Source organism: Felis catus, chromosome D1 (genome assembly GCF_018350175.1).
Source record: "Felis catus isolate Fca126 chromosome D1, F.catus_Fca126_mat1.0, whole genome shotgun sequence".
NCBI classification, from domain to species: Eukaryota; Metazoa; Chordata; class Mammalia; order Carnivora; family Felidae; genus Felis; species Felis catus.
This window is the reverse complement of record NC_058377.1, coordinates 54,537,457-54,561,344: the sequence shown is the minus strand read 5'-3', so window position 1 is coordinate 54,561,344 and position 23,888 is coordinate 54,537,457. Positions and strand designations below refer to the sequence as shown.

General features: G+C 36.6%; 1 protein-coding gene across 3 annotated transcripts in view; it reads right to left on the bottom strand.

The window, feature by feature from the left end:
- RSF1 (remodeling and spacing factor 1) overlaps positions 1 to 23,888 on the bottom strand; it is a 156,552-nt gene that overhangs the window by 118,002 nt on the left and 14,662 nt on the right. Inside the window, exon 1 of one of the 3 annotated variants that reach the window (XM_045038684.1) lies at positions 18,518 to 19,780. The exons of the other annotated variants lie outside the window; for them this stretch is intronic. Within the exon in view, the coding sequence (XP_044894619.1) occupies positions 18,518 to 18,557 (40 nt within the window). The 5' untranslated portion in view covers positions 18,558 to 19,780. Of the gene's footprint in view, positions 1 to 18,517; positions 19,781 to 23,888 lie in introns of those variants that run through there. 3 annotated transcript variants of the gene reach the window in all.

The window sequence follows — 23,888 nt, the reverse complement described above, 5'->3', positions numbered from 1 at the left end:
CTTGTAAAATGATCACAGTAAATCTAGTTAACATCTATTACCTTACATGACTGCAAAAAAATTTTGTAAGGAGAATGTTTAAGATTTATTCTCAGCAACTTTCAAACATGCAATACGGTATTACTAACTGTAGTCACCATGCTGCACATTATATTCCCATGATTTATTTATTTTATACCTGGAAGTCTGTACCTTTAGACCCCCCCCTTCATTCAATTTACATCTTATTTTTGTACTAAGTATTAAAAACATATTGTACATTTTATACTTACAGCACATTTCAGTTCACACTAGCCATATTCAAGTGCTCAAGAGCCATTTATGTCTAGTGGCTACTATAGTGGATCATACAGAGCTAGTATATTTAAAACTAAAATGTATAACCCACAATTTACTTATAACTTACTTACATTTTTGAGATAATTGACAAATTAATTTCAGATATACAACTTAATTGAATATTTGTATATATTACAAAATGATCACCACAGTAAATCTAGTTAACAACTAATTTGTTTATATATTTTGTTTCAAATAGAACTGACAAGTTGGTGATCTTCATGGACATTAGTGGCTCTTAATATTTTGTCAATTGGTAAGAAACAGGCAAAAACTTCAACAGTAAAATTATAATCAACATCGTGGTTAAATTGAAAATATTAAAATTCCCATATTCTGTATTCTCTAAACATGCTGTCTATTCAAGAGACCATTCTATGATGAACAGAAATAGTCTATATCTGTCCTTTCCAATACAGAGTCATCTATATGGCTTGATATGTGGCTAATAAAACTGAGGTACTAAACTTTAATTTTAGGTACTAATTTTAGGTACTAACTTTTAATTTTTTAAATTAAATTTAAATATCCACGTGTAGCAAGTGGCTATGATTTTGGACAGTGAAGCTGTAAATTATCAATTATATTTTTAAAACACATGATCGTTTTCTAAAACACACAGTGACAATCTGTAAATTCACTTATTTATCACCTGGAACATTTTCTAAATAGTCTCATTTCCCAAGCATTAAGATAATTATTAACTTCCTTCTCTAAATGTATCTATTAACCAACTTCACGTCATTCTGAAAAATACAGGTTTTGTCACAGCTGAACCTTTCACTAGATAGATATGATACATAACCTTTAACTGACCCATTTCTTTCATAAGGCCTCAGGAGGTGAAAGACTGTGGAGCAGAGGAAAAGGTCAGGGTTGTGCGAATTCAGGAAGGCCCTGCCAAGATGATGTAGGCATGAAGCAGCAGAAAGTGGCAGAATCCCAGACTGCATTACTGATCCAATCACCCAAAGATGTTCTATATTTGGACATTTTTCTCTTTTTTAACATTATTTTTTAATGTTTATTTTTGAGAGACAAAGAGACAGAATGTGAGTGGAGGAGAGGCAGAGAGAGACAGGGAGGGAAAGAGAGGCGGAGAGAGACGGAATCCAGGCTGTCTCCAGGCTCCAAGCTGTCAGCACAGAGGCTGACACAGGCTCGAACCCATGAACCGTGAGATCATGACCTGAGTCGAATGCTCAGTCAGATGCTCAACCGAATGAGCCACCCAGGCGCCCCTATATTTGGACATTTTTCTAAGCATCTTTCCAGCACCAAGCCTTAAGAATGCTACTGCTTCTACAGTCCCAGTCTTACTACTTATAATTTTGCTTTCTAAATGGTCAAAATTCACAGCAACTCATGATAACTACATGATAGAATTCTTCTCATTTCTCAATAAAGTTTTACTTAAACTTCTTCTATGCTTTTTTTTTTTTTTTTTTTTTTTAGTTTATTTTTAGAGAGAGCACACGAGTGCATGCAGAAGCAGGGAAGGGGCAGAGAGAGAATCCCAAGCAGGCTCCACACTGTCAGCACAGAGCCTGATGCAGCACTAGATCCCATGAACCATGAAATCATGACCTGAGCAGAAATCAAGAGTTGGACACTGCCTGACTGAGCCACCCAGACACCCCTAAACTTCCTCTATGCTTGTAAGCAAAGATACACTTACAGTCCCAAAATAGTTGATTTCATATAGGTTACTGATCAAAAAACATTGATTTCAGATATGATGATTAAAAGATAACCTAACAATAAACTTTTACTTATTACCCAGTTTTTTCCCAACTCTGTTGAGGGAGCACAGATTAGCAAATTCATTAGCAATAATGAGACTATTCCCACAGACCACTTGATCCTTGAAATAACTATTATGCATTTATATACCTTATCTTCAAATAATTCATTTAATCAATCATCCTAAAATTTTCTGAAAAGCAGAGGAACAGTTCAGACAATGAACTGTAATTTAGGCCACTCTCTGAAAAGCCACAGTTCAGAGAAGCCAAGTAAGTATAATATAAATCACTAAGCTCAGCTTATTACCACAGTGGAAAAAAATAAATCCAAGAAGACCTAGTATGCAGGCAGATAAACCAACGGGTATCTGCTGTTCCACTTTAGGTTTGTTTCATTTAGAATCATACTGCTGTTCTCCTACAGGTAGAGAAACCAAACATGGTTCAGATTATTTAAGAACCCAAACTGTGAAAAGGTCTCCGCTACAAAGAAAGTAATCAGGGGTGCCTGGGTGGCTCAGTCGGTTGAGCGTCCAACTTCAGCTTAGGTCATGATCTCACACTCCGTGAGTTCGAGCCCCGCATTGGGCTCTGTGCTGACAGCTCAGAGCCTGGAGCTTGCTTCAGATTCTGCGTCTCCCCCTCTCTCTGCCCCTCCCCTGCTCATGCTCTGTCTCTCTCTGTCTCAAAAATAAATAAAAACATTAAAAAAAAAATTAAAAAAAAAAAAAAGAAAGTAATCAGTGTACCGGAAGTAATCAGCATGGTTGGAGGTTGTGATAACCAGCAATTCAGCACTCCTTCCCAAAGGAAAAGGTAGATATTTCTTAGGGAGAGGAAAGGCCTCTTTCTGGGTAAAATGATGTGAGCCACACTCACATTAGTCGGTCTTTAAGGGGCTTCCTTTTCCTTACACGTAAGGAACAACGTCCTGGCAGAGGGAATCTGAGATACTGGAGACCATGGCTTCCAGTACCATATGCCTTCACCTCTAATCAGATGATTTTATTTCCCTTCTCTCTTTTCTCTCTGCTTAATTAATAATCACAGAGGACTTGAAGGGTGGAGAATAGGAGCGAAAGACCCTAAATAAATTTGAAAAGAAATAGTAATGTGACAGTATTTAAGGGAGAGGAGGACCTTTCCCCCAACAAACTCCAACAGTGAAAAATTCAAAGACTAGCACGCCCTTCGCCTAGACGCATCAATTGCTAACATTTTAGGGAAACATTTTATAAACGGTAAAACCGTTAATAAAGATGAGACCTTAAAGCAGCAGCCAACCAAGCCAAGGTAGAGAAGAGAATGCTAGCCAAAAGGAAATGCCTACACAGAAGTCCTGAGGCAGCCAAAAGCTTCTAGTGAGGCTGGTGAAGAAGTAAGCAGGAGTCAAATCCTATAAAGCCTTGGGTGCCATGGAAAGAGTCGAGATTTTATTGTAAGTGTTATAAGAACTTGAGAGAGAAATTTAGGAAAGATTCACGATCCAAGTTTTTAAAAGATCATTCTGTATCTAGGATCTGCTTCAAAATAATCTAGGCAGCTGGCAGGGGTGGTGGGGGGGGGAGTAGATGGAGTTACAGATGAAACAAAATCATAACATTGTACCAAAGTGGGGGGGGGGTGATGGGTACATGGAAGTTCATTATACAACTTTCTAGTTTCGTATCTTTCACATTTTCCATAATTTAAAAAGGTAAAGGAGATGTGGAGGTCACTTTGGTTGCTCTGTGAGGAATGAATGAGAGGGAAGCAAATACTACTAATTAGGAGGCTACCGCCACACTTCAGCAAGAGATGATGATGGCCCAGGATAAGGCTGCAGCAGCATAGATGCAGAGAAGTGCCCTCAAGGAAAAGTGCAAAATGTAGAAAGTTTCTAACAAGCACCTTCACCAATCTTGATCAGGAAGTACCTACTATATACTTGTCTTCAATGTGATCCCAATTAATTTGTTCATTTTTAAATTAAAACAAAAATTTTTTTAACGTTTATTCATTTTTTGAGACACAGAACGAGACAGAGAGTGAGTGGGGAAGGGACAGAGAGAGGGAGACACAGAATCTGAAGCAAGCTCCAGGCTCTGAACTGACAGCACAGAGCCCAATGCGGGGCTCGAACTCACAGACTGCGAGATCATGACCTGAGCCGAGTCAGACATCCAACCGACTGAGCCACCCAGGCACCCGATAATTAGTTTGTTCATTTTTAAAAGCAGAAACCACTTTTTGTTTAATCATACTAAGTCAGAAAAGGAACACATACACACATTTAATAATAAATCAAATAAATTTATTTGTATCATGTCTTATTTCTGATACTCTTCATCATTTCAAATGTCCATGTTTCACTTAAAAGCCTATACTTAATATTTCAACTAATACTTAAAAGTTCTATTATGTATGTATTATGAAAAGCATTAGACACAGTCAGGAGAAAGAGGTGCAAACTTCAATTTCCTTGTCCATATAAAGTTGATCTAAAGTCCTCCAGCTCTATTGTTTAATGCCTATGTCCAGGTATTGAGGCAGGTATTAATTGCCTAATAATAACACAACAGTCAATCATGGGATCTTAGAATTTTTGAACTGAAAGCAATGATCTAATTCACACTATCTAACAGACTAGAAAATTTAGTTAACAAAGATATGATGTGAATTGCCTACCACCAAGCAGAAGCCAGGCAAGAGCCCAAACCTTCCAAGCCCAGTGCTCTAATGTTTCTTAAAGTATTAAATGAATAGAGAAACAGTTCAGAAGACCTAACCTACGAATCAAGCCACCCCTTCTACACAGCTCCATTTAAATCCATTTAAAGTATACAAATCAACGGGTTTTCTTTTATTACATAATTAACTTTTTAAATTGTGGTACAATACAAATAACATAAAATTAACATTTTAACCATTTTTAAGTGTACACCTCAGTGGCAGTAACTAGACTCACAACACAGTGCCACCACCACTATTTTCCAATCCATCTTACAGGTAAAATTTTAAAATAGTCACTCCACTTCCAAATTGCTTTCTGGAAACTTATAACTATAAAAACAAAATCCACAATAGTATATGTTCTCAGTGAGAGTAATATTAATATCATATAGTCTTAATTATTGTTAAGTCTCACTTTGTAATTATATACCATCTATCTCTTCTTCCTCCTCTCTCCCATCCTCAGATGTAAGCTCCATGAAGACAAGGGCCAGATCCAACTGCCTTTTTCATCATTGTATTCTCAGTACCAAGCACAGTTCCTGATTCACTCAAGGACTTGATGAACTGGAACAGAGGCAAGAAAATAAAGGAGAAGGAAAACAACAGGGAGAGAAGGAAGAAAGTAAAACAGTTCTGCTGCTGCTAGAGAAAAAGAGAGTTGCTACAGGTGTCAAAGAGAAATTATGTGAACTAACAGTAGGCAGGAAAGTGATGAGGAAGTGGATAAAAAAGATGGCACAAGTGGCTTTGGGTTCACTGTGTGAGCCATCAGGTGATATCACCAATTCAAGACAACTTATTTGCAGTTTATGTTTATCCCTTTCTCTCCCTTTTGAGGGGAGAAATGGAAGAGGTGAATGCTCCCATAGGAATCTGTATATAGGAGCAAATAATGAAGTCTGTGTGTTTAAATAAATACCTATACAAGGGCACCTGACTGGCTCAATCGGTAGACTGATCCCTGGAGTTGTGAGTTCGAGCACCACATTGGGTGCAGAGATTACTTTAAAAAAAAAAAAAAAGAAAAGAAAAGAAAAGAAAAGGCCTCCATTTCTTTGTGAAATGTATAGTCTATTCCTTGCTAACAAGTGACCAGTTTACACTTTTCCTTCAATCAACATTCATTTAACAAACAGAGATAGCTAGATGAGTAACATACTATGTCATCTTAGTGTCTTGAAATCTTGGCATTAGACACAGACAAGAAATGGGTAAGACTGTAATTTCTATAGTTATTTCAATGAACAAGAAAATGCATATCAAAACACTATTATAAACCCTAAAACAATACAAACCAAAGTTACTGTTATTCACCACCAGATGGTGATCACGTCTTATTAAAAGCAAAACAATGACACCTTATTTGGGGGCCAGCCAGCTGACTGCTAAAAATGATTATTAAGTAAACCAGGGTATCTGAATAAAATGTTGGTGATTTTTAAGTAAATGCAATTAAAACATCAGCAAAACAAAGTAATAAAAAATTAGATTCTGCCTGAAGACTTCTAAAGGAACTGATTTGTTCATGTGCACATTTGATAACTCTACGATATAAGGGGAAAAAAAACAGTGCATGTGTTTCTTGTTGTCTTTTACTAGTTATTTAACTACTCACATGACCTGGAACTTCTTTAACTTCAGATAGAGATATTTCTATTTAGCAAAATGGTACCACTGAACATTTTAGAAGAAAACAAAACCAAATCAAGGTGTTCAATGTCACTAATTGTCAGGGAAATGGAAATCAAAACCACAATGAGATATCACCTCACACCTGTCAGAATGACCAAAATCAAAAACACAAAAAATAACAAGTATTGTTGAGGATGTGGAGAAAAAGGAACCCTCCTCATACACCGTTGGTGGGAATCCAAACTAGTGTAGCCACTGTGGAAAATAGGATGGAGGTATCTCAAAAATTAAAAATAGCATTACCATATGATACAGTAATCCCACTACTGGGTATTTACACAAAGAAAATAAAACAAAACAAAAAAACCCACCTAATTTGAAAAGATACATGTACCCTTATGTTTACTGCAGCATTATTTACAATAGCCAGAAATGGGAGCAGCCCAGGTGTCCATCCATAGATGAATGGATAAAGATGTGGTACATATGCAATGGAATATTAGCCATAAAAGGATCAAATCTTGCCATTTGCAAGAACGTGGCTGGACCTAGAGGGTATTATGCAAAGTAAAATAAGTCCATCAAAGACAAATACCATATGATTTCATTCGTATGTGGAATTCAAGAGACAAAACAAACAAACAAAAAGAGAAATAGGAAACAGACTCTTTAATATAGAGAACAAACTGGTTGTTGCCAGAAGAGAGGTGGGGGGGATGGGTCAAATAGGTGAAGAGGATCAATGGTATGTTTATTGTGATGAGTACCAAGTAACATAAAGAATTGCTGAATCACTATATTATATATCGGAAACTAATATAATACTGTATGTTAATTATACTTGAATTTAAAAAAAGGAAAAAGCATACACACATACAAAAAAACCCCTTTATTAAGAAATGTTGAAACAAATCCCAAAATAGAGACTAGCATAATAAAACCCATGAACTCATCACACAACTTCAGCGATAATCAACGTATGACCAAGAGACTTTTTCCCTCTCCAATATGTCATTTTAAACCAAATTCCAGGTATCATTTCATCCACAAATATTTCACTATGTATCTCTAAGGGATATAAACTCTTTAAAAATAACCAGAATACCATCATTACTACCTAAATATTAATAGTTCCTTAATGTCATAGAATTTCCATCAAACAATTTTTAAATATTTTGGGGTGCCTGGCTGGCTCAGTCGGTACAGGCATGTGACTCTTGATCTCAGAGTCATGAGTTTGAGCCCCACGTTGGGTGTAGAGATTACTTTAAAAAAAATTCTTCAAAAATCCAAATTTTTAAATATTTCAAATTAACCAAGAAATGAAATTACACTGAACTGTTACCTCTGCAGCAGATGCTGGAGGCACCTCACCTTTACCCTCATAGCAATTAGGACTCCAGTGCAGGCTAACCTGCAACCATGTGCAAGGCCTTCCCGACTACAGGGCAAGGCAGTTAACCCTTCCTGAGAGCAGCCCTGAATCAGGGCTGGGATAAACCTGACATATGATCTGAACTATCTGTTTCCTGGCAGTGCTTCCCAAATAAACTATGTGCGCTCACATTTTTGTCTCAGAGTTTGCTTGCTGGGAAATCTAACATAAGACAACCTCTTAGATCTGAATGAAAGCTATGGACATCCTAAGAAAAATGTAAACATAAAAATTTCTGCAAATACATTCAACAAGTTTACAGAGAACCCAAAAGGCATAGACATATACCAGTTTAAAGAACCCTTCCTCCTATAGGTTCAAGATAGCTGAGATCTTAATTATGTTTTTTCAAGTGTTGAATGGAGATTGTTCAGTTATGCTGAAAAACTAACATCCCTCCCCTTATTCTACACTGTTGGCAAAGACACATCATTATCTCAATACTTAGTTCTTCTGTACAGAAAATCTAATCTAAATGAAAATAAACAACTGTTGGCTTAAGGTTCTACACATTTTAAAGAAAAACAAATGTTCAGAGGAGTGGTTTACTAAAACTGGGTCCCGTGAAAAAGCCACTAGAAGTTCAGTTTACAAGTATATTCACTTACATATGAACTTCAATGGATTTTTTAAACTACTGCTGGCCTCAAAGAACAAGATTAAGAGTAAGGAACTTGTGGAGATTTTTTTTTTTGAAAAAGTCCCCTCCCGACTAACACACACTGCTCCTACCATTCTGGAAAAAAAAAAAAAAAAAAAGTCTATGAACTCAGTCGCTTTCTTACCTGTCCCATTTGCTCCAAACTCACCATAATCTGACTTCTATTAGTTAAACTAAATAGATGCTTTGGTTTTTGTCTTAATTTGGCAACATGTGACACTGGTGACCAGATCTTCCTTCTTGAAACCTGGCCATCCTGTGACACTACTTTTCTGATTTCTCCTCTTATTTCTTTGCCTCCTTTTAAATTCCTTTGCAGACCCTACACTTCTGCCCTCTCCTTGAAAGGTGATTCTGTTTTAGGACTTAATTTCTTTTGTCCCTAAGTCATCTCATCCATCTCTTCACTTCAGTTTAAATATGCTGTCTCACTGTGTTGGTTACAGGTATGTTCAAGTAACAAAAAACCTTACCACTGTGGCTTCAGGGAGTTACTTTTTCTCATATAACAAAAAGTCCAGAGTAATGAGCTGCTAGTTTTGGCTTAATGGCTCAACAACACCACCTGAACTTCTCATAATTCCCAAACATTCCATACGGTTTCTAGACTCCAGATCTTAACGTGTACAGTCCCCTCTATCTTCAACCCACCTCTCTTCATCCTCAAAGTTGTCTGGTTGTTGCTCCCTCAGGAAATCACTCTTTTACCTTATCAGGATTAAGTGCCCCTGATGGGTATTCCAAAATGATTCTACTTATGCATTACATTGTATCATAAATGCCTATTTGATCAACTCTATCCCATGTTAAACAAGACTGAATCTTCAGCACCTGGGACAGTGCCCACCACATGCCACACATTCAATAAAGACTTGTTAAATGAATGGATCGATTTGGATTTAAAAAAACAACAAAAGAAAACAACTTTGGGGTGCCTGGGTGGCTCAGTCGGTTACGCGACTTCAGTTCAGGTCATGATCTCACGGCTCATAAGTTCAAGCCCGCTATCGGGCTCAGTGCTGACAGCAAGGAGCCTGGAGCCTGCTTCAGATTCTGTCTCCCTCCCTCTCTGCCCCTCCCCCGCTTGTGCTTGGTCTCTGTCTCTCAAAAATAAACATTAAAAAATTAAAAAATATAAAATTTTTCAAAAACATGAAACTCTCCTAACCCTAGTTAGGAAATGAATAAATGAATAAATAATAAATAATAAAAATGAGCAAATGAATAAATAAATAAATAATAAAAAATGTTTCTTAATGAACCAGATATAAAACAGATAACAAATTTCTAAAATTGTGAAGGTACACATGTAAAATGGAATATACATTTTGGCATTGTGCACTTATGCCACCCAATCAACAACTTTACCCATGCTACCAGTTTACAACTGGCCAACCATGAACTGGTTTTTATGAGTAAGCTTCCTAACATGACAAGAGAACAGACTAAGATAAGCAAAATATAAAACAGAAGAGAATGACTAAATGGTTCCCTTGTAACCCCATTCCAGTCAGTCACCCCACTCCCAGACAAAGGCAACCACTGGTCTGCCTTCTTTCACTATAACTTTGTCTTTCCTAGAGCTTCATATAAATGGAATTATACTGTATGCACTTATTTTATCTTTATGCTTTATAATTTAGATTATATATGTATTTTTCAGCTCTGTTACTGGGTGAAAACAGTCAGAATTATTGTATCTTCCTGAGAAATTAGCCCTGTTAGTGTTACAAAATATCCCTCTTTATTACTGCTCATGTTCCTTGTTCTGATGTCTCCATTTTCTGGTATTAGTATAGCTATTCCAGTTTTCTTATGATTAGCTTTGCACAATATATCATTTTCTATCCTTTCATTTCAAACTATATATTTTAAGTGGATTTTCATAGCATATAGTTGGGCTTGCTTTTTTACCCACGCAGACAATCTCTTTAATTTCAATTAATTTTAACTCAAATACCACAGCTGGCTAGTGGTGACCAGATGAGAGACAGAAGGTTTAGGTCAAGCAAGGTCTAGCAAACTAAGGCTCACAAGGCAAATGTATCTTGTCACCTGTTTTTGTACAGCCCACAAACTAAGAATGATTTAACTTTTTTAAGAGTTGGTGGGAAAAAAGAAAAAGACAAACAGTATTTTGTGGGGCACCTGGCTGGCTCAGTTGGTAGAGCGCACAACTCTTGATCTCGGGGTTGGGAGTTGGAGCCCCAGCTGGGTGTAGAGATTACTTAAAAATCATTTTTAGGGGTGGGACGCCTGGGTGGCTCAGTTGGTTGAGTGTCCGACTTTGGCTCAGGTCATGATCTCACAGTTCGTGAGTTAGCTCCACGTCAGGCTCTGTGCTGACAGCTCGAAGCCTGGAGCCTGCTTCGGATTCTGTGCCTCCCTCTCTCTCTGTCCCTCTCCCGCTCATGTTCTGTCTGTGTCTCACTCAAAAATAAATAAACATTAAAAAAATTACAAAAGAAAGAAAAAAATCTTTTTTAGGGGAGCCTGGATGCTTCAGTCGGTTAGGTGTCCCACTTTGGCTCAGGTCATGATCTCATGACTCATAAGTTCGAGCTCCATGCTGGGCTCTCTGCTAACAGCTCAGAGCCTGGAACCTACTTCAGATTCTCTCTCTCTGCCCCTTCTGCCACTTGCACTCTCTCTCTCTCTCTCTCTCTCTCTCAAATATAAACATTAAAAAAATCTTTTTCAAAAAATAGTATTTTAAACACATTGCAATTACATGAAATTCAAATTTCAGGATCTACTGTTTTATTGGAACACAGCCACACTTACTCATTTATGTAATGTCTATAACTACTTTCAGGCTATATTGGCAGAAATGAACAGTTTCAACAGATACTTTATTTTGACCACAAAGGTCAAATGGCTTTGACCACAAAGCCTAATATTTTTTAATATCTGACTCTTTACAGAAAAAGCTTGCCAAACATTGATTAAAACCACTTATATTAATACAATTACTGATATAATTGGATTTAGATCTACAATCTTGCCATTTGTTTACTATATATCTTAACATTTCTTTGCTCCTTCCATCTTTTACTGTCTTCTTTCATGTAAACGTACCTTAAAAATAAAGTGAACATAATTTAGCATTTTATTTAATATCCACTATTGGCTAATTAGGCATACTTCTTCATTTTAATATTTGGTGTTTGCTCGAGGTTTTATAATATGCATCTTTAACTCAACACAGTGTAACATCAAACAATGTTCTCTCACTTCATGTAAAATATGGACACTTTTTATCCTTCTAATACCATACTTCAATTTCCCTACATTTTCCCTCTACATATGTTGTAAAACTTACATTATGATTTTTGTTTTAAGCAGTGAGTTATCCTTTTCAAAGATTTAAAATTAGGTAAAATGGTGGGGCACGTGGGTGGCTCAGTCGGTTGGGCAGCTGACTTCGGCTCAGGTCATGATCTCCAGGCTCTTGAGTTCAAGCCCCATGTCGGGCTCTGTGCTGACAGCTCAGAGTCTGGAGCATGCTTCAGATTCTGGGTCTCCCTCTCTCTCTGCCCCTCTCCCACTGGCACTCTGTCTCTCTCTGTCTCAAAGGTAAATAAACATTAAAAAATTTTTTTTAATTAGGGGAAATGTTTTTTTTTTTGTTTTGTTTTTTAAGTAGGCTTTACACCCAGCATACAGCCCAACATGGGGCTTGAACCCACAACTCTGAGATCAACACCTGAAGTGAGATCAAGAGTGGGACACTCAACCGACAGAGCCACCCAGGCACCCCAGGAAAATGTATTTTATATTTACTCACATATTTATCATTTCTTGTAGTCGTCATCTCTTTATCTAGATCCAACCTCTCATTTGATCTGTTTTCTTCCCATCTGCAGTTATTTGTGAACTGTATGTCAAGTAGCTAGTAACAAATTCTCTTTGTCTGAAAAGGTTTTTATTATATCCCCATTTTCAAAGGATATTTTCCTGGCTATGTAAATACTGATAGTTTTTTTTTTTTGTTTTTTTTTTTTATTGAGTGCTTTAAAAATATTTCAGTATCTCCTGGTTTGCATAGTTTCTGATAAAAAGGCTTCATTGTTTCTCTACACATGTCTTCTTTGGCTACCTTCAAAATTCTTTATTAGTGGTTTTTAGGAATTTGTTATGTCTTGGTATATGTGTGTGTCTGCCCTGCTTTTGATTTCTTAAGACTAATGGATGTGTGAATTGACAATTTTCTTCAAATTTGGAAATATTATTTCTTACAATATTTTTGGCTCCATCCTCCTTCTAGGATGTCAAATACACTTCGTTGTATCCTGCTTGGCATTGTCCCACACGTAAAAGAGTTAATTTGGTTGTTTTCAGTTCTCTTTCTCTGCTTCACTTTAAGTCTACTGTTAGATCTTCAAGTTTGCTGTTCTGTTCTGCACTGTCCAATCTGCTGTTAATTTTTTATTTCAAATAGTATTAGCTTTCATCTCTACACATCCCATTTGGTTCTTTTTTATATATCTTCCATTTCTCTACATTCATATTTTCCTTTAAATATATTCATTAGTTACAGTAGCTATTTTAACATTCTTGTCTGCTGTTTCCATTACATCTGTCATTTCTAAATCTGTTTCTTTGGGCTGATTTTTCTCCTGGTCATGGGTTACAAAGGACCTGCTTCTTGGCATGTCTATCAATTTCTGCTTGGATGTGGGAAAATACCAATGTTACACTACCATTGTTGAGTATTTGTGATCATTCTGCAAAGAAAGTTGGGCTTTGTTTTGGCAAGCAGTGATTTGTAGATCTATTTGATCCATCTGAGGACTTTTCTGTCTTTCCTGTATGACAAATCCATTGGGTTCTCCACTGAATGCCCTGAGTGCTTCAAAGGATCATTTGCTATGTCTCATCAGGGTTAAACATCTCTTGTGTAAACTCAGGAAATGTTCTGCTAATAAGCCCCTAGATGTTCACTGCTTGGCCTCATGGAGTTTCACTTTATGCATTTATGATCCTAGTATTCAGCAGCAGACTCAAGGTGGCCCCTGTACAGATTTCTGCTTTTGTCTGCACAGCTCCTTCCCTTTCAGAACCTGGCTCTGTAACTTCTAGTTGCTTAAGACTCTCCAACATCCAACTGCTGCCTTTTCAACTGAGTGAGGCTTCCAGGCTCCCTCTTCCTGCTTCTGCGGCTCCAGACAGGAAGCCAAAGTAGTGGTAGACCTTACCTCCTTTATTTCTACTCTCTGAGGTCACAATCCTACTTTGCCTATTGTATAATATTGAAAACAAGATAATTCATTTATTTTGGTCCAGTTTACTTAATGTTTATTACAAGGGGATAGAGACTTATTACTCTAACATGGCCAGAAAGAGAATTCCTAATTCTTATAAATAATACTATAAACAATATTAAAGACTTATGTATTTGAGCAGATCACGTGAATTAAGAGAATAATGGATTGTAAACAGATCTATGCATTTTATGTGAACTACCTAAAATGAAGCAATAGGTGTATCATATATTGGTTTTAACATTTCCAAAAAAGGCAAAAGGAACTGATAGTAGATCCTTAAAACAACATTAGAGGTATTATTGTCTCCATTATGAAGAGGTTCAGAATTTAATAAATTGCCCAGATATACAAATATCAAGTGGCAAAACTGAGACTCTAGCCCAGTTATTTTTTTTTAATTTTTTTTTAATGTTTATTCATTTATGAGACAGAGAGAGACAGAGCATGAGTGGGGGAGGGGCAGAGAGAGAAGGAGACACAGAATCTGAAACAGGCTCCAGGCTCTGAGCCATCAGCACAGAGCCCGACGCGGGGCTCAAACTCACGGACCGTGAGATCATGACCTGAGCCGAAGTTGGACGCTCAACCGACTGAGCCACCCAGGCGCCCCTCTAGCCCAGTTAATAGTGAAGGCCATGTTTTTTACTCTATACCACACCGCTTCACATTATTTCTCACCACAGATACTACATTTTAAAAGATTTGGTGTACCAAACTGAATTTATTAAAAACCTGTGTTTTACTTGCTAAGGTTATTATTAACTATCAATCAAAATATCTGACCTGCAAGGGGAAAAGAAACTACCATGGTGAGTTACGAGTACTTCATATAGGAGTGCCTGGGTGGCTCAGTTGGCTCCAGTCATAATCTCACAGTTCATGGGTTCGAGTCCCGCATCTGGCTCTGTGCTGACAGCAAGGAGCCTGGAGTCTCTTTCAAACTCTGTGTCCCCCTCTTTCTCTGCCCTTCCCCACTCACACCCTGTCTCTCTCTCTCAAAAATAAACATTAAAAAAATTTAATGCATTTATATGAAATACTTTTTTAAAAAGAGGATTTCATATAAATGCAATGATATAATGTCCTTATTAGCCTGTGTGAACTTTTAACAAATGTACACACATATTTAAATTTAAATTTGGCATCTTAAAGTGTCTTAAATGATTCGTGGACCCTTGGTTATGATTCATGCAATCAAGTAAATCCTTAAGGAACGTATATATATTTCCTATCTCATGTGGGTAGACATTATGTTCACCATCCAACGTTAGAGAACATGAAAATGTAAATTCTACTGAAATTTTACTCACGATACCTAGAGAAGGGTTTAGCATATGAGAGGTACTCAATGCACATTTGGGGAATAAAAGATCGCCATTTTAATTCTAAGTACAATGATGAAAGTTACATCACATCAAGATGGTGGGCTGACCCTCCTGCCCAAATCCCTTCAAATGACAGTTTTAAAAGGAAAAGGAAAAAAAAAAGAAAAAGAAAATGGAAAAGAAAAAAAAAGTAATGTGCTTGCATTTGCAATAAATATGGAGTAACAGGAACTATATTGATCTTACTCACTGAAACAACTAAGCAATGAAACAGAATATATGAAACAATGGCACTTAAGACATTATACAAGAAGCAACAAAAGAAAGGGAACATTAGAGATGAGAAACAAAGGATATAAGCCCTATAATTGCCCCAGTGTACTACCTGGGTAAAGAGGCAAAGAAGGAGGACCTAGTCAAAACTTAGCAATCTTCCCAGGCCAAAGAGATGAAGCTGGAAGTCAAGAAGGCAAACTAGAGACATGAACTGGAGTTCATCGAGTACAGTGACACAGGAGAAAACTGTAGAGGGCACTCTGGAAATCTAAAAACAGTTCCCTCTGCATCTTTATATCAAAGTATTGATCAGTGTATGTATGTGAGGAAACTACCCAAGATCACAGAAAGAATCACCCAAAAGGAATAGAGGGAACAATGCTCATTGCCCACAGAGGTCTATGAGCAAGTCCTGTCTCTAACAGCTAGAATGGAAAAGGTCACACATCAAATAGCATTGGTTAGAACAGACAAATTACATCCCACACTTATTCCTGTATAGCCCAAGAACTAAGAATGGTTTCTGCATTAGGGCACCTGGGTGTCTCGTTGAGTGTCCAACTCTTGATTTCAGCTCAGGGCAGGATCCCAGTGTCATGGGATCAGGCCCCAAGTCAAGCTCTATACTGAGCATGGTACCTGCTTGAGATTCTCTCTCTCTCCCTCTGTCTCTCCCCAGCTCATGCTCACTAGCTCCCACTCTCATAAAATACATAAAACTAAATTAAAAAATAAAATAGTTTTGGCATTATTAAACAGCCAAAAAAAGTCAGAAGGTAATATTTCATAATAACTGAAAAATTACATGAAATTCACATTACAGTATCTAAGAATAAGTTCACAACCATGCTCATTCATTTAAATACTCTCTATGGTTGCTTCCACACTGCAACAGAAAGGATAGGTAGTGATAGAGACTCTATAGTCTACAAGGCCTAAAATATTTAGTATCTGACTCTTAACAGAAAAATTAATCTTGTGTCAATAGGAAAAATATTAACCCTAGAATAAACAAACATCCAACCTCACTTAAAGTTTGAAAGAAAGATACTGAAGGGCGCCTGGGTGGCTCAGTCAGTTAAGTGTCCAACTTTGGCTCGGTTTCCAAGTAGATGAACCATGTCCCAGAGCTCAAGAATTTAAGTGTACACACACACACACAAATCTAGCATATATTATGGCATTATTTACAATAGCCAACATGTGGAAACAACTCATCTGTGTCTGATGAACAGATAAAGAACATATGGTATATATACACGATGGAATACTACTCAGCCAAGAAAAAAAAAAGAATGAAATCTTGGCATTTGCGACAATATGGATGGACCTATAGGGTGTTACGCTAAGTAAAGTAAGTTAGAGAAAGATAAAAACCATACGATTTCACTTATTTGTGGAATCTAAAAGACAAAACAAATGAATAAACAAAGAACAAACTGGTGGTTGCCAAAGAGTAAGTGGGCCAGGGATGGGCAAAATAGGTGAAGGAGATTAAGTAGTACAAACTTCAGTTATAAAATAAATAAGTCCTGGAGATGAAAAGTACAGCATAGGGAATATAGTCCACAACACTGTAATAACATATGGTGACCAAACTTACCTTGGTGAGGACGGAGTAACCTACAGAATTGTTGAATCACTATATTGTACACCTGAAACTAATGTAACATTATATGGCAACTATACTTAATTTTTAAAAAATCTATCATCTCATATAGTGAAATTATAATGTCTACTATCTAATCAAAAATTACCAGACAAGCAAAGAAAGCAGAAAAATTCAACCCAAAGTATGAAGAAAAAAAGTAAATCTAACCATTAAGTGACTTACAAGGTTACATTAATTCTATAATAATAAAATTAAAGGACATGAAAAGTTATAAGATTATAAATGACTATAATCTATATGGTCAAGAAACTAGAGGAATTACTGAATATGTGGAATAAAGACATGGATTATATAAAAAACAAAAAACCTAATAAAAATTCTTCAGAGGAAAACCAGTTTCTGATATTAAAAAGCCCTGAATAGGATATAAACTAGATTAAGCACTGCTAAAAAAAAAAAAAAAAAAAAATTAGTGAACTTACAAACACAACAGTAAAAACTAAACAAAATGACAGAAAAGATTGAAAGTGAACAGATCAATAAACTGTGGGACAATTTTAAATGGTCAAATGTACAGCTAATTTGGAGCCTCAAAAGGGAAAAAAAAAAAAAAAAAAGGAGGGGTAAAATTAAAGAAATGAGAGTGAAAAACTTACCAAACAAGATAAAAATACAATACGTATAATAAGTTTTGTGGCATGCAGCTAAAAGAAGCAGAGAAATTTATAGAATTAACAACCTATATTTAAAAAGGTTTCAGATCAATGACCAAAGCTTTTACCTTGAGAAACTACAATAAGAGCAAATGAAACACAGTATAAAGAGAAGAAAGGAAATAATAAGTAGCAGAAGTCAATGAAACCAAAAGCTGGTTCTTTGAGAAAAAAAAAATATTGATAAGCCTCTAGCCAGACTAAGCAGGTGGGGGAAAAAAGGAGACACAAATTAACAATGTCAGAAACAAAATGGATTAGATACTATAGATATGAAAAATATAATCAGAACACTATGAGCAATGTATGATGATAAATTCTCTTTTTTCTTTTCTTTTTTTTCCTGATAAATTCTATAACTTCAATGAACTGGGATAATTCTTTGAAAGAAACATATTACCAAAGCTCATCCAAAAGGAAACAGATAAAATAAATAGTCTTATACCTATTAAAGAAATTAAATCTTCAATATCTCCCCATAAAGAAAACTCCAGGCCCAGGTGGCTTCGATGGTGAATGAAGCCAAAGATTCAAAGTATACCAAATCTATACAAATTATTCCAGAAAAATGAAAAGGAGGAAATGCTTTGCAATTCCTTCCATGAGGTCAACATCATACCCTGATAACAATATCAGATAAACACATCAAAACAAAGAAAACTACAAAGTAATACCCCTTGTGAACACAAATGCAAAATTTCTTAACGTAATTTTAGCAAATACATGAAAAGGATAATTCATAAAGACTGTCTTAGTCTGTTCTGGGTCGCTTAAACAACAGAAATTTATTTTCTCACAGTTCTTGAGGCTGGAAGTCCAAGACGAGGGTACCAGCATGGTCAAGTTCTGGTGAGAGCTCTCTTCTGGCTTGTAGACAACCACCTTCTCACTGTGTTCTCACACGGCAGAGAAAGAGAAAGAGATCTCTCCTCCTGTTATTATAAGATATCACAGTCCTATCACGTTAGGGCCCTAGTCTTAGGACTTCATTTAAACTTGGTTACCACCTAAGACCCTACCTCCAGACAGAGTCACACTGGGTGTTAGGGCTTCGAAATGTAAATTTGGATATACAAAATTCAGTCCACACCAATGACTTAAGTGGGGTTTATCCTCCCAGAAATGCAAGACTGGTTTTTAAAAATCCGTGAGTGTGATTCGCCACATTAGCAAACTTAAAATGAAAAGTCATTATCATCTCAATATATTTCAAAAATTTTGACAAAATCTAATATGCATTCCAGATAAAATTTCTCAGCAAACTAGGAATAGAAGGGAACTTTCTGAGCCTGTATAAGGACATAGTGAAAAATCTTGTTATCACCAGACTTAATGGTGAAAAACTGAATGCTTTCCCCCTGAGATCAGGAAGGCAAGAATGTCCATAATCACCATTTATATTTACCACTCTGTGTGTAGTTCTAACAAGAAAAAACAAAAAAAATCAAAGGCATCCAGATGAGAAACAAAGAAGTAAAACTGTATTTACAGATGACATCATTTATGAAGAATCATTTTTTAAAAGCTATTTAAAATGACTGGGTTTAGTAAGATTGCAGAATACAAGACCGATATACAAAAAAAAAAATCAATCATGTTTTTTATATGTATCAGCAATACGTTTAGACTATCATAAAAAACCAAAGTATTTATGGACAAGTGTGACAAGATATGTGGAAGACCATCAAACACTGCTAAAAAAAAAAATAAAACCTAAAGAAATGGAGTGATATACTGTGTTCATGTATCAGAAGACCCAATGGCATTTTGGTGTCATTTTCCCCAAATTCACCTGTACATAATCCCAATAAAAATATCAGGAAATATTTTAAAGAAGTTGATAAACTTACTCCAAAATTCATATGGAAATGCAAAAGACCTAAAATAGTTAAGCCACCTTTTAAAAAGAAGAAAGTTGTAGGACTTAAACTACTGACTTCAAGACTTGCTACAAAGCTAGAGCTGAGCAAGGCAGAGTGATACTGGCCTCAAGAGAGACAAACAGACTGGGGTGCCTGGGTGGCTCAGGTGGTTAAGGGTCTGAATTTGGCTTAGGTCCCGATCTCACAGTTCATGAGTTTGAGCCCCACGTCGGGCTCTGTGCTGAGAGCAGAGCCTGGAGATTGTTTCGCTTCCTGTGTCTCCCTCTCTCTGCTCCTCTCCCACTTGTACACACGCGTGCACTCTCTCTCCCTCTCTCTCAAAAATAAACATTAAAAAAGACAAATAGATCACTGAAAACAGAATATACGGTAGAGAAATAGACCCATACGCATGCAATTAACTCTTGAAAAAAAAAGTTTATTGAAATAAAATTTACATAGCATAAAATCCACCATAAAATACATTAAAGTGTATTATCCTGTGGTTTTTAGTAGTTTTGCAATACTGTACAATCATCACCAGTACCTAATTACAGAATATTTCCATCAACCCTGATAGGAACCTCATCTCTTCCAATTCCCCCACCCTCAACTCCCACCAAGTACTAATTTATTTTGTTTCCAGAGATCTGCCTAATTTGGAAATTTAATATAAATGGAATCATAGTCAATGAAACCAAAAGTTGCTTGTTTGAAGAGATGAACAAAATTGACAAACCTTTAGCTTGGCTGATGAAGACAAATGAAGCTTGGCTGATGAAGATTCACATAACTAAAGTCAGGAATGAATGCAGGGATATGACTATTGACCACTGAATGTCAATATACTAAACAACCTAGATGAAAAGGACAATTCCTAGAAACAAACTACCAAAACTTACTCAAGAACAGAATATCTGAATACTCATAGGGTATTCAAGTAGAGAGATAATAATAAAAAACTTCCCACAAAGAAAAGTCCAGCATCAGATGGCTTCACTGGTGAATTTTCCCATCCTTCTCAAACTCCTCCAAAACCCAGAAAAGGAGGAATCCTTTCTAACTCATTCTATGAGGCCAGTATCACCCTGGTACCAAAACCTGACAAAGCACAAGAAGGGAGCCTGGGTGTTTCAGCTGGTTAAGTGTACAACTCTTGATTTTGGCTCAGGTCATGATCTTACTGTTTGGGAGGTCGAGCCCCAAATGGGGCTCTGCACTGACAGCACCAGAGCCTGCTTGGGATTCTCTCTCCCTCTCCCTCTGCTCCTCCCCCGCTCGTGTGTATGTGCATGCACGCTCTCTCAAAAATAAACTTAAAAAAATTTTTTTTAATAAAAAATAAAATTAAAAAAATTAGTGAGAGGGGAAAAAACCCTCACATATTACACAAAAGTAACTTCTAAGAGGTTTAATTAAGATTACAATTTGAGGGGCAACTGGGTGGCTCATTCGGTTAAGCATCTGACTTTGCCTCAGGTCACGATCTCGTGGTTTGTGAGTTCAAGCCCCACATCGGGCTCTGTGCTAATAGCTCAGAGCCTGGAGCCTGCTTCAGATTGTGTCTCCCCCCTCTCTCTGCCCCTCCCATGCTCATGCTCTGTCTCTCAATATTAAATAAACATTTAAAAGTTATAAAAAAAAATTACAATTCGAAAATTTTTAGAAGGAAATACAGATGAGTATCTTATGGCCTCAGAATCATAATGAGAAAGGTTTCTTAAACAAAATATAAAAGTATAAACACTAAAAAAGGATTGACAATGATACCATGCTGAAATTTTAAAGTTTAGTTTAATAAAAGAAAGTATAAAAATAGTATAAGAAATAAGTAGTATTGAGATGTTCACATTGCAAATAAAAATGACAAAGGACTGACATCTGAAATATAAGAATTGTGGCAAATCAATAAAAACAGACAATCACAAAGAAAACAGGGGAAAGAGTATAAAAAGGCAATTCACAAAAGCAAAAACTGAATGGCCAAAAAATATGAAAAATCCTCAACCTTATCATGGCAACAATAAGAAACAAATTCACAATCACATTATCAAAAACATAAAACTGTGACAATACCAAGTACTGAATATCTGGATGAAGGGGAACCCTCATGCACTGATGGAGGTATGTAAATTAATAAAGCCACTTTGGAAAATAATCAGGCTATAGTATAGCTCAAATAAAGATTTATATACCCTCGCCCCAGCAATTCCAACTTTAGGCAAAGCCATTGGAATGTTTTTTTGTTTTTTTTTTAACATTTATTTACTTTTGAGACAGAGAGAGACAGAGCATGAATGGGGGAGGGTCAGAGAGAGAGGGAGACACAGAATCTGAAACAGGCTCCAGGTTCCGAGCTGTTGGCACAGAACCCAACGCGGGGCTCGAACTCACGGACCGTGAGATCATGACCTGAGCCGAAGTCGGATGCTTAACCAACTGAACCACCCAGGCAGCCCGGAATGTTTATTACAGCATGACTCTTAACAGCATAAGGTAAACCTAACATCCACCAATTAAAAAAAAAAAACACGCACACAGCACTTTTACGTAATAGAATACTATACAACAGTTAAAGTAAATAAAAACAATATAAATCAACATGGATATATTAAAAAACAGTGTTGAGAGAGGGAAAAAAGGAAGTTGCAGAAGAATGAGTACAGTATTATACTGCTCACATGTAAAGTTTCAAAGCATGTAAATCCATACTATGTAGTTCATGGATATGTAAATATACTCTTTGTATAAAAGTGTTCATGAGAATAATAAACTCTAAATTTCAGGACAGTGGTTGCTTAGGGAATGGAAGAAAGAGAACTAGAACAGGAGTAATACACAGAAGGCTTCAAATAAATCTGTAATTTGAATGTCTTAAAAAGTAAACGCAAAATCAAAGCAACTGAAAGAGAAAGACACATCCTAGAAAATGTCAGACTCCAGGGATTTAAAATAAAATTATAAAAATCTTTCAGGAAGGAAAAGAAGCTCACTTGCAAAGGAAAAGGAGTCAGAATAACAGATTTCTCACTAGCAACAGTGGGTGCTAGAAGAAAAAAGAGCAGTATCGTCAAAGTTTGCGGGGGGGGGGGATTATTTGAACACTGGAATACCGTGTGTTTTTTACAAATATATATCTTTTTGAGAGGGAGAGCAACAGAGTACACACACACAAGTGGGGGAGGGGCAGAAGGGGGGGCAGACGGAGGATCCAAAGTGGGCTCTGCACTGACAGCAGAGAACCCAATGCAAGGCTGAAACTCATCAATCCTGAAATCATATGACTTGAGCCAAAGTCAGATGCTTAACTGACTGAGCCACCCAAGTGCTCTGGAATACTGTACTTTAAATGAGTAGTCAGAACAGAGGGCTAAATAAGTATATTTTCGGCCATGCAAGAACTCAAAGTTCACTCGTAGAAATCCTGTGGGAATAAGAATGTACTATAGCAAAAGAATGAATCAAAAAAGAAAAATGTGGGAACCAAAAAAAAAGCGATGAACAAATAAACTTACTAAAACATATAGCTTAGTTTAAATAATTGCTGAGAGGGGTGCCTGGGTGGCTCAGTGGGTTGAGCGACCAACTCTTGATTTCAGGTCATGATCCGAGGGTGGCGGATGAAGCCCTGCATCTTAGTAGTGAAGTGTGAGGCAGGCATGGATCTTGCTTAAGACTTTCTCTCTCCCTCTTCCTCCTCCCCTCTCCCCCTCTCTCTAAAATGAAAAATAATAATAATTGCAGAGAAGCATAAAAATAAATGATTGACAATATGGAACTAAATCCCAGGTAATTAAAATATGGCAGGTTGGGTGTGGGACTCAGAGGGTCAGGGAGGGAGACTGTAAAGATTCTTACATTGCTTGACAATACATAGTAAAGCAACTTACTATGCTCTAGTATCAACCTTAGAGGAAATGGAGAAAATCTCCCAGTATTAACTTCCTTGTAGATACAAATTGTTTATATTATTGATGATTCTAGCTTAAGAAGTATATGTCATTTCTTTAAATGATAACATTTTGTCTTTTAAGACGGTGGAGATATCCCTCACTAATTAAACGGCATAAGATGAGAATTTAATTGTAACTCAAGAAACATTAAGTCTGAGTTACCACTTGGTGTCTAATAGCATGTGTAAGTGGAGAAAGAGTCACTTTGAAAACAGAATTCAACTCAAACATTTCTGCTAGAAGATCTTTCAAGATTAATGAATTACTCATCAACTATCAACCCACACAAACAACACACATTAACTTATGTATTTCTCATTTATAGAATAGATTCAATCCACACTGACATTTCT